Genomic DNA, 14,827 nt, shown 5'->3' on the forward strand with positions numbered 1-14,827 from the left:
AGGCTTGTGCAATTGTATACCACTTACATTGTAGCTACCAAAATAATTTTAGTATATGACTAAAGCAATTGTAGGCAATGACAATCTCCAACAAGAGAGAATCTAACCATCTGACAATCAGTGGCATTATCATTACTGAACACCCCCCCCCCCCCCCCCACAACATCCTGAGGGTTACCATTGACCAGAAACTGAACTGAACTAGCCAAATAAATACTGTGGCTACAAGAGCAGGTCAGAGGCTGGGAATTCTGTGGCCACTAACTCATCACCTGACTCCCCAAAGCCTGTCCACCATCTACAAGGCACAAGTCAGGAGTGTGATGGAATATTCTCCACTTGCCTGGGTGAGTGCAGCTCCAACAACATTCAAGAAGCTCGACACCATCCAGGCAAAGCAGCCTGCTTGAATGGCACCTCATCCACCGCCGGCACATAGCGGAAGCAGTGTGTACCATCTACAAGATGCACTGCAGCTACTCATCAATTGTTAGCACCTTCCAAACCTGTGACCTATTACCATGTAGAAGGACAAGGGCAACAGATGTATGGGAACACAATCTGCAAGTGTCCTTCAAGCCACACACCATCCTGACTTGGAAATATCACTGTTCCTTCAGCAACAACATCCTGGAACTCCCTTCCTAGCAGCACTGTGGGTGTACGTACACCACATGGGACTGCAGTGGTTCAAGAAGGCGGCTTACCACCACCTTCTCGAGCAATTAGGGATGGGCAGTAAATGCTCTGGCCTAGCCAGCGATACCCATATCCTGTGAACAAATTTTTAAAAAGACTAAAATTTATGCATACCTTCTATAATAACACAGGAGTCTATCCCTCCATTAGTATTGCACAAAGAAACCTGATACCACTCCTGAAAGCCATGAAAGCACATTTAAAAGCTACAATATTCTGGTTGCATTTCCCATGTTAAGTGTACTTTCCACCCACTCCTTTCATAAACCTGTGTGTTGCCATTTTAATTTTTACAACACTAATAGCTCATTGGTCATATGGTTATCTTTACATGTGGCATAGGTGTGGGTTGCTCCCTAGTGTCCTACCCTTGTGATATTCTTCATGTATGAGTCCAGCCAGTGAATTTTGTGGCTATTTCACTTTATGGAACATCACAACCAAGTCTGTATCTTTCCTAGTTACTGTAGTGTGACTGTATGACTAAGGATACTACTTGATTGGGTGTATCAAAGCTGAGTTTGTCCTCCAAACATGTCTTTTCTAGCAGTGGTCACTGGATAGCAATCAAGAACAGGAGTATTTAGCTGAGCTGATTTCTTTTTTCTCTCGACTTCCCTAGTCCAGGAGTGCTGAGGCCAATTGTAGCACTTCAACTGCCACCTCAGTTGACGTCAGCTAACTGAGTACAGATCAGGGATGGGAACTTTTGGTCTGTGTGGGTAAGTTCCACACTGAGCACTACATTCACTTCCATTTTGAATGGAATAAGGTTAAGGTTCTGGGTAATGATATAATATGCTTTCAATTACAGTAGTGTCCCACTTTGAATTTTACAGATGAAAATATTAATTACATTGCAATTTAGCTTCCAAATCATTCTTTAATTGAATAAAGATATTTGGAAGGATGTTTGGATTCAGTGCATTCTCATATTTTTCCCCCTGCCCTGGCAAGAAAATTGAAATTTTAACTGAACCCTGAGTTAGGAGTCGTGAGTCACAGATATGATTTTACTTTATTGAAATAGAAAAATTTTTACAAATTCTCAAGTCCTGTATTAATATAGAATAATTGCCAGTAGCTGACTTCTATAATACCGTCCTAATCATGTGAACCCCTCAGACAAATCTTGTGTTTTTGTTTGAGGGGAGGAAAAAGAGCTAGGAAAACAAGTGAATCAATCATTGCTGGACACATCTCATCTCTGTACAGATCTTCTGGATGTTGTGTAAATCTGGAATTTTTAGCTATTCAGCAGTGGAATATGCTATCCTGTCCACTCTCTTTAACTTTTTTTTGGTAGTGGCTTTAACCATTGGTCCATTAACTTCATTTATCATCAAAGTTCAAAATGGGGCTACTGTTGTAGGGCAATCTTTACAGTAAGACCACTGTACATTAGTTTCCTCACTGTGATCTGATGTAGAGTTTTTGAAATGTCTAACTTTTTGCTTTAGATAACTTAATTTGATGAACTACAAGTTGCATAAAATAGGAGAAGAATTTGAAAGTCAAACCTTGAATACTGTTCAAGATGAATGTCTATTTTGAACAATTGTTGGTCCGTGTCTCTTGAACTGGCAGGATTTTGAGTCCTCATCTGTTCTAAAGAAAAGTAAACTACTTTTTGTAGCTTGAACCGATTACTAGACCTAATCAGATTCTTTATTCTCTTGTATTATCAACTGTAAATCCATATGTGTTAATCAGTACCACAGCTTTGACTTGTCTTTCTTTGACTGTAGATTTCACAACGAGTAGGGGCTCCACATGCTGTGCCACATGAAATGAATAAAGGGCCCCAACCTATTGGAGGACCTCCAGCTGCCCCACATCCCTCCCCTTCTGGAATTGCTCAGGTGAATAAAAGCTGCTTTTTTGTTTTTTTGCTGATAAAGGTTGTGTTACTTGACTGTCAGTGCCCCCCAGAATTAACCTTGTTTATCACTGTTTTTAGACTGCCTATTCCTCTGGCCAGACAACTGCCCCAGTAGTTTTTGCACCACAGCAAACTCCACAAATGAACACTCAACCACAACCACGGCAGGTAAGATAGGTTTCTGATTGGAAAAATTGCAAATAAAGCTGACTGAACACATTGTGTAACGTCAGAACAGGTACTCCCAAATCATTGCCATATTTCTGCAATTGACCAATTTTGGCCAGCTTACTGTATAGGGCCAGTACTGAATTATTTTTCCTGGATAATGGGAAATCTTCAGAATTCTGATTGAATTTTAGCTTCATTGTTTTGAAAAGACCCCCACCTCACTGTATACTTCATTGCTTTTAAACTTGCAACTATTCTTCAGGCTGAATTAAGAGCAATCTGCAGTGTTTCAGTCGCTTGCCTAATGCTGCTGTCTGGATCAGCAGCCAGGTGGCTGTCGTTGCTAGGGGGAGACACTTCTGTATCCTGTATTTCTAAACCTCTCTGTGGTTGTCCAGCAAAGAACTGATGAAGGGACTTGCATGCCAACTGGGTGGGATGTTTTGGTGTAAACCAAGTTGATAATTTAATCACTGTGCTAGATTGCCTGCCCTCCTGCCAGTTCCGATTTTGAAGCCTCAGTATTGATTAAAAGAGAAATGGTTGTCAAACGTTTTGGCATTACAAGCCACTTTTAGGCATCAGTTATCAGCATATGGCCTTTAAAAGGTTATTTGTTGGTTACTCTTTCCAGCAGCAATATACCTTAATGCATATGTTACTATAAATGTAATGCTTTGAATACTCAAAAGTAGCAATCTAAGAGCCTATTAAATTGTCACTTTGTACTTAAGATTGTTTTCTACTATGGCTTAATTGAAATTGTTGAAACTCAGTTCCCCTGGGGCATAATTAATGATTGGTGTTGTTTCTTAGCTGTTTAACAACTCTCCTATATTTTAAGTGAGATCAATCAAATGCTGAAGTCTATACTAAAATACATGCTTTATTTCTCCAGTTAGTATAATTCACATTCTATTTAGGCACTTGGGTTGCCAGTATATCTAAACATTTTGGGTAAGTTATCATTAATATATAAGTTGGCTAGTGTGCAATAATTATCTTATCCTCTTGACTGATTTCATTTTCCATTTCTCCCCAACTCTTAAGGCGTTAACCAATGTTGAAATTTAGATTCATGGGTTCCAGTACCTCTATGATATTTCACTCAAATGGTCATTCTTTACTTCTGTCCATAAGTGTTGATACGCTGTTGCAGAGACATAATAGCTGGCCCAGCTTTCTAACACAAGATGATGTTCTTGTGCATGTATATGGACAGGTGGAGATATTGATCTTTGCCTGCCATCTGTTGTTTGTCCCTTTTTTTTCCCTTGCTCCCCTCTTTCTGCCCTATTGGGAACTGTCAGAAAACAACGCAGAGTATGAACCATGGCTGATTCATTTTTTTCACAACTACTCTTGCTAGGGGTGCTGAGACAATTATAGGGCTGATGCTGAAATTAGCACGTGTTGAATCTAGTGATTGAATAGTGTACTAGCTGATTGCATTCATTAACTGAGCTATCAGATCTGGTGCACTTCATCAAAAATAAAAGGGGTGTAGAAGAAAGATGAACGAAAAAGGAACCCTTTGTAGTTCTGATTGGGGAGGGACAGGCTGTTTATCAATGTGATTGATAAGTGGGCACATAGCACCTGACCAGAGAAAAAGAAAATCAGTCCAAAACATCAACAATAGCATTCGTTCCCTATTTAAAATAGATGTTGGAGAATAGAGTCCTTTTTTTGGTCACAGCTACTTGAGCATTAAATTCTGAAGGAAAACTATCATTTTAAACACATTGCAAGGCTAGCTGTTCTTGCCTATATTTGCTAGTTGACTGAAATTGAAGACCGTATACAATAAAAATCTTTTAGATTTTCTGATTTTATATGGTTATGGGCTTGAAGGGTGGGACTAATTTGGCACACACTAATTCATTATTAGATTTGTAATGTTGACTTTTTTCTGTTGATCTTTCTGGTTGGATGGTTAGGTCACAAGGAAGAAGTCTGGTGATTCTACCCAGCACAAATACAGTAAATCCATTCTTTGTTAAATTGATTAATGGAAACCTGTACAAAGGTGTTGACATTTCTATGTGAATGCTGTTAACTGGATGTGAGAAAGCTGGAAGTCTGATTTTTGAAATTTATAGTTTCTCTTTCCTACTATCCGGCAAAATCGTTAGTCCTGAAACTTTCAGGATTAACATGCAAACCTGAGAAGCTTGTGAATGTTTTTCTGTATATCAAGACTACCTGACTAATCTTAAATTTGACTTTTATTTCTTACTTCCCTAGTTTGCTGCAGGTCCTCGAGCTTTACATCAGCAGGTACTAACCAATTAACAGACTGCATGTAATTGCATATTACTCCATGCAATTCCATGCAAATTTACATGTGCTAAGATTTAAAATATGGCTTTCAGTGCATGTCTGGTTTCAATTCCCTCCCCTTTTGCTTATTGTATATACTTACACTTAAGATGACGTTTATATTCCTGCCGAAAAGTGGAAGGGGAGGTGGTTGTTGACAGGACTTTAGGGATAAAAGTCGTACTTGGGTGATGCCCTCATTCAGATTTCTTCCTCGCAGAGCAATTTCTAGAAAGATGGATCCAGCAGCTGCACCACCATATGAGCGCATTGCTGACAGCTGTTGTTCAGCCCTCCAGTGAGATGATACTTAAATGGCAACTCACCCTCTCAACGTGAGTCCTGGCTCCTGCTGCTGATTTCTTTTCATCGATCTTGTCGGGCAGTCTACAAATTTAAAATCAGCAGTTGGTGCTTGACTGAAGTAGGGAGTCAGGAGGAAAAGTCATTTAAATATAACAGCACTGGAGTAGCTGAGTGTAGAAATGCACTCTGATCCTCCAGCAGTGCAAAATGTAATCGGCACCTCTTCCTCCCAAGTTCTGTCCTGGCTCTTGCTGATTTAAAATCTGCTTTTTCTCAAGCTATCCTTCTGAACTATTTGGGATTTAAAAGTCAACAGAATCTGGATTAATGTTTGGAGAATTACTATTTAAATAACAAAGTGCTGGAATAGTAGTGTGCATTCCTAATAACTGATGCTTCATTCCTCTGGCACTTCACAACTAAGAATTTGGATTTATGTAGCACCTCACTGCATCATTCATGTCCTAAGGTGCTTCATGACAATTTTTTTTCTAATTCAGTGATTGTTATGTAGGCAAATACAGCAGCATTTTTGCATGCTGTGAAGGCCACTAACAGCAGTCGGTTGGATGATCGGTTAATCTGTTGTTGGTTGAGGGAGGAAAATAGGCCAGAATCCTGCCAAAATTGTATTCTTTTGAGTAGTACTTAAGACCTTTTACTGTCATTTGAACAAACAAATTACTCAACAAATGTGTAGCACCTATGACGTACCACTCATTCAGTGTTGATCTGCTAGTGTATTGGTGTAGATTACGTGCTGAAGTTTTGGAGTGCAATTTGAATCCTTTACCTTAAGATTTGGAGGCAAGTGTGCTTCCAACTTGGACAAGTGGACAGTTGTAGAATAAAAAGAAAATAATGGGTTCAAATCCCAGACCATCATTTGACATAAGCTGCTTACTGCAGTTGGAGACAATTTTTCCATTTGTTTGCTAGGAAGTGCCTTGTGCTTGTGCAGTCAGCTATATTGTGTCCATATTAACTTTTGCTGGGTATCGCTAAGGAAAATCTACCTCATGGTGACTGAAGCCCAAGAGCCTGCAGCAGATTTAAAATCTGAAGCAGCCCAGAATGATCAGAATAGAAAAGAGTTTATATCAGCATTGGGAGCCAGGGCTCAAGTTGGAATGAAGAGATGCTGTAAAAATATCATTGTTGGAGAGTCAAGTAACTACAAATGACTATGGATAATGAAATAAAAATTTGTAGAGAAAACGTGTTTGCGGATGTCAGCTGTTATAAAGTTCATAGTTTTCAAGAATTGGAGAATTATAAAATATTGGGGTTTTTCGGGTTGAATATTTGGTGGGGTGGGGAGGGGCAAGTTATAAAAGTTGTCCATGGCTCACCTTATACGCAAGTATATATGTGAGCTAATATCCTTTTTCAAAGAGCTTGAAACATTAAGCTTTCCTTAGTTATTTGTAGTGAGGAAAGCTAAAAGATTTTGTCCCAGGCCTTAGTATGTGTACCTTTGGCTATTGCATTTTTAATGAAAGATGTTAGTTCAGGTAAATGGTCATTTGAAGGGTATATCTCGAATTTTGAATTCACTTAACCAAATTGAAGCCTAGAATTGTGAATTTTCATGTCCTAATGTTTTGGCGGCACGATTGTGTATGTAGCATTTACCATTCTGTCAAACTGGCTTAAGAGAATATTAATGTAAACAAATAAAAACATTTTACTAAATATATTCTGAAGTGCAGTGGACAGTATCTTATGCAGTGTTGTATTATGAGCTACATTTTAGAAAATTAAAAGTTAATAAAGCAAAGCAGTTTGCTTTGTTTTAATCATAGTAAGCACCGCCAGGTGCTCTTCTGTTTTTTTTAAAAATCATGCTTTTCCAATGAATAAATAATACTGATGGGATTTCTCCCTGATGCTAACTATTTTTGGACACTGAAGCAAAGGCATAATTAAAAGGTGACTGGAACTTTCTGGAATATGTGCACTTTTATGTTTGCCCAAACAACTTGTCCCCTGAAATCTCAAGCCACGAAGTCACAAATTGTGTTTGAAATAAACTTAGGCATGCAACTGTTGTCAGAGAAGATTTGAGTATTCCAAGTTCTATTTGTGACACTAAGTCTTGGCATACTTGTCTCACTGTAGGGAAAGTAGTTTTAGGAATATTTTGATGCTTAGCAGCTGTGAAAAAATATTAACTGATGCATTCTAACCTGGCAGCATAAGTACAGTAACTTGAAGCAAACTTGAACTGAAATGTTCAAATCGTGCTCCATGTTGATTGCACTGTGCCCCATGACTCTAATAAATTGAGTTGTGCTGATAAATTCTAAAAATGCTTCAGCTTTAACCCAAAAGTTAATTATTAACACCCACTGTCAGGTTTATGGTAGTCCTCCCATTCTGTTGATGTGCTGGTTGGTATCTCTGGAAACGTAAAGCAGTTTTGTAGAACAGTTTTAGTTGCAAATTCTGGCTCTAGCTTCCTCTTTTCATTTTTACTTAAGGCCCTCCTTGATATTTGGTAGTGACAAATATACTTATGTTGATTAGTATGAGAAGATGGTTAATCAAGGTTTTGAAAATGTCCAGTCTTGGGGCAGAAAACAACTCTCAAAATATTGCTTTTGCCTTGCAGTATTCCATACTGCATCTAAACTTTGAATTAATGGAAATATGTCTTCACCCAATGGCTAATCTCACTACAGAAATAATAAAATGTTTCTACAAGTTTTTCCCCTGCCTCAACATTTTAAAATATGCATAGATTTGTTCACCCCCTCCTCTTGGTGTTCATTCTTTGGGATATGGTTTCATTTGGAAATGCTAAAAATAAACTCTTCGGCTTCACATACTTGAGAAACATCCAGGTTCTCTAACAACTGGAATTAATTTGAAGAGATTTGCTGTCACTTGGAAGGCTTTTTCTAAGCTGTTTGTATATTTGTGTACAGGTATTTGTTCTGCAGTGGTGTCACTCAATTATTTTGAGCTCCTGCATGGAAAAATGAGGCTTGTTCATAGTTCAACAGCATTTATGACCTAGTGAATAAGATGTTTTTTTAAGTCTCTTTCAGGCTTCTGTGCTTTACCAAGACTTCTGGGCTAAAATGAGCACGATAGTAGGAAGTTATTGAAAATAAATCACTTTGGTACAATGCTTTGCACAGCTTTATTTGCAGCAATTCAGAGTGCATGTGTAACTACATATCCTTGATAAATCCAGTACTCGCCAGTCAAAGAGCTTAAATGATAATCTTAGCTGAGGACTCTCTTTGCTTAACATTTGGTAATTTCAATCGGATGGATGTACTTTTGCTGGGTAGATAGCTGTGAATTGTTTGTTATCCTTTTGATTTTCTGATTGAGGCAGGCATTCTTGCACATACTGTAGATTGCAGCATATAAGTGGACCTGGCATATAAGATGACCCCATTTTTTCAGTGCCAAAATTCAGACTTGATGTATAAGTCAACCCCACCTTTTCTGCTAAGAAATACTATGCTCCCATTAGGAGTCTGCTTAAGTTTTTTACCCCAGGAATGCACGTTTTACTTTAAGTAGGCGCATGATAAGCCATACATTGGACAAAGTAGGCCATGGGCTGTGCTGTCAAGAAGATGTGGGAGTTTACGATACACTGACACAACAGAACATGTGTGGTGAATAGTGAGCAGAAATGGGTCCTCTAATAAACAATGAAGTATGAAGATGGCTTCAAACTAAAAGTTGTAACAGTTGCTTACTCATCAAATAACTGTGCTTCAGTAAGGGAATTCTATGTTAGTGAAAAACTGGTGCGAGAATGGAAGGAGGAGGAACCTACCCTGAAGAAAGTGCCCAAGACTAGATGTGTCATGAAAGCAGTCACTAGCCACCGGCCTGACCTTGAGAAGCATATATCAGAATATGTCCTTGAAAATCCTCGCTTATTGCGTCGACAGCAGAAGTGCAATATGTAAATAAGCACTTAAGTGGGCCAAATCAAACAGAGTCCAGCAAGGGTTCATAGCTACTTTGTGGAAGAAAAATGCCCAGTGTTGCAGCAGAAAACCAAGATTGCTCAGGGATAACCAAAGATCTCTGCCAAAATTACCAGTTTTCAGCAATTCTTCATCGAGAGTGACAAAAACACAAGTACCCATTATATCACATCGGCAACATGAATGAAACACCCATGAGTTATGATATGTGCAGCAGCTTTGGAAAGGTTCGAAATCGGTTCCAGTGAAAAACCAGAAGACATGAGAAGACAAGATTCATGGTGGTGCTGGCCTGCATGGCTGACAACAAAATTAAAACCTATGGTAATTTTCAGTCAAATTCCTTGTCGGAGTTTTTGTGCATGTCTATGACAACGGTTGGATGGATGAGGATGGAACTGAGTTGTGGATTGATAATGTGTTGAATAGGCATCTCGATGGCCTATTCGATGAAACAATGCAGCTCATTAGTGTGGCTCATTATCTTCAGGATCGATGCAAAATTTGACTTTTTAAAAATGTTTTGATTGTGGTTAAAGGTATCCTTATAGAATTAATTAATTCAATAAAGTGTGGCACATTGATAAGTCAAACTGAATAAAATCAGTTTTTTTTTCATTTCAAAATGGCAACCACCAACACCGGCAGTTCACATTTTCTACTTGCTGTATAAGTTGACCCCTGTTTTTGAAGGACTTTTTGAGGCTTCATATGTTAACTTTTATGCAATCTATGATATATTTCAATGTAAAGTAACCATAGAATTCAATATGCACTACTTGTGAAATTTCTGTATGTAATGTATGCCCGTTCAAGCTACTATCTCAGCATAATTAATGTACAAATAATTTCAAGAGCATTTGAGGTTGCTTAGAGAATTCCACTCCCCACCCATCGCAATGAATTGGCAGTCATTGTGAAGCACTTAGCTTTCCAGGATATAAATGTAATGGGGAGTCTATTCCCGATAATTCAGCCATTTTTCCACTTATTCAGTAACTTGAATGAAATAACTTTTGAATTACGAGGAATGGACTGCAGTAGTAAATGCACCCAAGACTTGCTTGGTTTTCATTCTGTGCATTCTAAATTTTGCAGTGCATAAATTCCATACTAGTGTAGTGGCAGTTTTGAAGGATATTACTTTTAATCTCTGATCACATGGCCTCTTGGTTCCATTTAAATTTATTGGACAGCAATTTCCACTAGATTCCTCTGGTTGTTTCAATGCAGTCCTTCTGAAATTAGCCAAAACAATGCAAATTGTCAAAGAATTCCAAAAGCAAATTACATCTAGCACAAATTGAGTTTCCGTGATCTTTTTGTGCTAATTTGCAAAACTTGTCCTCAAAGCTGGCCCTGCTGAAAAAACTGGCCTTGTTCACACTCAAATTAATCAACACTGGAAATTTCTCATAATTGTGTCTGTGGGCCTTCAAGGGGGGGCTCTTGAAAAATAGGTGCAATGATCTTTTGAAACGTTTTGGATTTTTTTTTACATTACTAAAACTGATTACTGTCCATCAAAGTAACCAGTAAATGCTTCGGCATAGTTTTTAAAGTCATATGATAATGTTATTCTCAACTGATGGACTATTCGCTGAATAAAGATCCTCTTTTTTTAGGCTAAGCACATTTTCAGATGTATTTAAAAATGCACTAGGTTGTCACTCATAAATATATCAATATTTTTAATGCAAATTTTAAAAAATAATGTTCTCAGACACTGCCTGATTACATGATTCATGGTAAATTTTATGTTCAGTGATGTGGAAATGAGATTAAGCAGAACTTGAGCACAGAAAGCCTTTAAAACTAGTGCAATTTTCGCCCCAGTCGCCAATTGCAGCCAAAGTGGAAACTCATGACCTTTTACACTAGTAACTTGTCTTAAGTGCAGTTGATTCCAAGGCAAGTTTGTCAGAGCTGTTTTCTGTTTCTGTATATGATTTATGTAACTGATAATGAGTATTCTTTGACATCTTAACATCTCCAGACCTGCATTTTAGCTTATCCTTACAATTAAAATTATTTGTAAAATGGCATCAAGTTCTGCGTAAATTGTGTTCAATTAATTTTGCCTAATGGCAGATTTATAGGATTAAAAAAAATTGGCAGACAACTAAAATGTTTGATTTAATATTAGACCCAACATTAGAAAAGTTCAGTGTGAATACTGCATGGTGTACCTGTAGCCTGTGATTATATTGTGGTTTCCTCCTCTTCTCTGTAGCAATACTACCCAAACAGAGCCCAGCAACAGAATAGTGCTTCCAGGGTTCAGAGTAGTGCAACGACTCGACCTGTGGCCTCTGCTACACATGTCTACCCACCTGGCTCTCAGACAATTATGATGATGACGCAACAGATACCTACATATCCATCATCGGGACCTTACTATGTTCCAAGCCAGGCAAGTACCTTTTGTACGTGGGTGTTGTTAATTTCCTACGTTACTTTCAGATGCTGACTATTTTATGAAACTTTTTTAAACTGCCAAATTCTTGATGTTGGAAATCCAAACTTGCAACGTTTTACACTCTGAATCCATATACTGTTAACATAACGCAACCTTTCATGTAATGTTGGAATAAGAACTGCATTCATTTATCAATCTTGGACAGGTACTTTTAGAGGTACAAGTACAGTTGGAGGCAAAAACACATTCGGAGGCCAATTCATCCATTGTGTAGATGCTAGTTTCCACCAACTGGAACGATTCAGACTAACCCACTAATAGGTTGTCCAAAACTACACCTACTGTGACTGTTCTTGATCCTTCCAGTATTTTCCTCTGGTTTCATTGTGTGAATAATTCCTGTTAACTGTATCCCTTTACATGTACCAATCCTGTACTACTTTATCTGCTTGTTAGTGATTTGCCAATTAATGAACATGTTGTCACTTTATTCTTTTAATCCCTAATTTTGATCATTTCTGTTAAATAACCTCCTAACTCCTTAATCATGTCTGCTCCAGTGAATGTAGTGGGTTTTTAAGGCAGTGTAAAAGCTGCAGTTAGGTTCTATAGGACCTCTCTTGTCAGAAAAAAACATCAAAACATCATGTCCTGTTCATTACTAAATCCTTATTTGGAAATGAAAACTTTTAAAATAAAATAAATTAAAAATGTAAGAGAAATATGCTAGCCTCCTACTTAACCTCCCTATTTCTCTACTTGTATTCTCTGCCTCTCCTGCTCTGTTCGTCTCACAACCTACTCCCTGACCTTGCCTCGGCATGCAGCCTTTGCTGCTCCCTGATGATCCTCTGATTTGCAGCCCCTGCCAGTCCCTGATCTTCCCTCTCACTGTGGACCTATTCTCTCGTCAAACCGCTAGTTTGCCTCTTTCCCTTCCCCAAACCTTACTGTGAGCAAGTCTTCTGGAGCTGAGAGGCAGGAAGAGTAGCTTCAGGTTGCAGGAGGTAAGCTGCAAGCTGGAGGATTGGCAGGGAAAGAGAGGGTGAGGGAGTGGTAGAGGCTGAGAGTGGAGAATCAGTAGTGAGAGGAAGTGGCAAAGGCCACAAGCCAAAGGGTCAGTAGTGAGAGAGGCCACTCCAAAATACACCAGTTGGATTACAAGGCCTTGCATCAGACCCAGCCAAAATGACTTTAGAATGAAACTCCCGATGCTAAACGCGAATACAGACCCTATTAACTACTGGCTGTTAAAGTGGAACAACTTGAGTCAGGACAACTTAAAATGGAGACTTACTGTATCCCTCAATGTACAAAAAATTGAATTTTCACTTTATACTTTCTGCAATCCTTTCAGTATACAGTGTGTCTACATCTTGAGCTCTACCCCATTTCAGGATGCTGATGCTTATAGCCATTACCATTGTTACTCTCGATCTGCCTGCTGTGTTCATCAGTTTTCTCTGCTTTATCAGTAAGATTTTATATTCCCTCTGCCTACATCGGAGGTAATTTGAGTAAATCTAGAAAGAGATTCCAGTACCAATTCTCAGGACACTCCTCAGGCTATGTTTAAATAATAAATATTTACTAATGTCCCTTTAAATGATGGGAAGCAGCTATTCTAACCACGCTGCCACTTTACCTAGATCGGTAATTTATTTGAGGTTAATCCTACTAAAGAATATCTCAGAAATCAGTTGCCTCAGTAACTTCTATTAATTACTATTTTTAAAGTAATGAAGTGTCAGTGAGCCTGCTGGCATGAACATGGTACATCACTTACTGGCTTTTTTGGATTTTTTTTCCCTGCCTTCTGTCCATTTTAAATTTGAGATTTGCTCTGCATAGTATGGTTTCCTACTGTATGAGTCATTCTATAATTGTTTCAAATATATTCAGTTGAAAACTAGATTAATAACCAACACACAATGATGCAGAGTACTAAACAGTAAAGTAGTTCTGTGGTCATTTACAGTTGATGTAGAAGTTGTTCATCTAGGATAAGCTTGCTTTTGTAGCTGAAAATTAATGTGAAAGAAAGTGAAATTTGTTGTTTTTCTTTCACAGTTTCGTTCTTCATTTGTGCAACCAACTCAGCAGTATCCTGTTCCACCTGGAACTGGATTTTATTCAAACCCAAATCCTGGGGAGTACCCTTTTGGTAAGATTGCAACACTCAATCAGGATTTAAAGTAATTGTCCAATCGTGCTGCTTGCTGTTTTTGTAGGCATTGTATGAATTAGAGATTAGGACTAACTATGGTGACTTCAATGTAGGTATGACGTATGACTTCAAACAAAATAACTTTTCAATGAAATGTATCAGTTACAAATTGATATTTTGGGGCCAGATGGTGCACAGTAAAAATATACTTTCTTTCATCTTTGCTATCTGGATTCAAATAGAGCCCAGACTGGCATGCAGGTTTTCTGTTTGCTAGGTGTATGTTTAGCCAGTTGGCTCTGTTCCTAATGAATATGGATTAAAAGCATAAGACTGCCAGTCGTTCAGCTCAAATGGCATATTAAGCCCTGGGGACCACAGATGTGTGGTGTGGTCAGAATTTGGGGGTTGAGGCATGTTTTGGTGAACCATTTAACAGTACGGTGCAGGTAATTCAGCCCATTTCGAACAGCAATCCATTTAATCCCACGCCCTTGTTCTTTTCCCCATGTCCCTGCAACTTTTTTCCCTTTTAAGATTTTACTATTGAATTTGTATCAACCATCCTATTGGGTAATGCATACCAAATGCTAACCATTTTACCAATCACCCCATAATCTGTGCCCTCTCATTATTGACCCTTCAGCCATTGGAAACAGTTTCTCTTTTACTGTATTGAAACCCTTCAACCCTCTGTCAATCGCCTCTTTTCTGCTTCAAGGAGAATAATCCCAGTTTATCCAGGCTGTCCGTGTAATTCTCTCATCCCTGGAACCATTATAATAAATCTCTTTCCTATGTTGGCCATAGTCAAAAGGTGGTTTGATTTGCATTAGTCAGTACCTAAGATGTGAATTTAGTGCTGGGACCAAGCTATTCGTTTTGTATTTCATCAGGAAAAA

The 14,827-nt window shown here is 38.4% G+C and overlaps 1 protein-coding gene across 11 annotated transcripts in view; it reads left to right on the forward strand.

Annotated features, from left to right (window-relative positions):
• The window catches only part of eif4g1a (eukaryotic translation initiation factor 4 gamma, 1a), a 123,592-nt gene that overhangs the window by 21,218 nt on the left and 87,547 nt on the right, over positions 1 to 14,827 (forward strand). For 5 of the 11 annotated variants that reach the window (XM_041177175.1, XM_041177184.1, XM_041177200.1 and 2 more), the window contains 5 exons: positions 2,448 to 2,561; positions 2,660 to 2,749; positions 5,000 to 5,032; positions 11,573 to 11,752; positions 13,829 to 13,922. The exons of 1 other annotated variant lie outside the window; for it this stretch is intronic. In XM_041177175.1, the coding sequence (XP_041033109.1) occupies positions 2,490 to 2,561; positions 2,660 to 2,749; positions 5,000 to 5,032; positions 11,573 to 11,752; positions 13,829 to 13,922 (469 nt within the window). In that variant the 5' untranslated portion in view covers positions 2,448 to 2,489. Of the gene's footprint in view, positions 1 to 1,321; positions 1,422 to 2,447; positions 2,562 to 2,659; positions 2,750 to 4,999; positions 5,033 to 5,294; positions 5,410 to 11,572; positions 11,753 to 13,828; positions 13,923 to 14,827 lie in introns of those variants that run through there. 5 more of the 11 variants (XM_041177190.1, XM_041177227.1, XM_041177245.1 and 2 more) reach the window with 4 other exon arrangements.

This window comes from Carcharodon carcharias, chromosome 2 (genome assembly GCF_017639515.1).
Source record: "Carcharodon carcharias isolate sCarCar2 chromosome 2, sCarCar2.pri, whole genome shotgun sequence".
Taxonomy (NCBI): Eukaryota; Metazoa; Chordata; class Chondrichthyes; order Lamniformes; family Lamnidae; genus Carcharodon; species Carcharodon carcharias.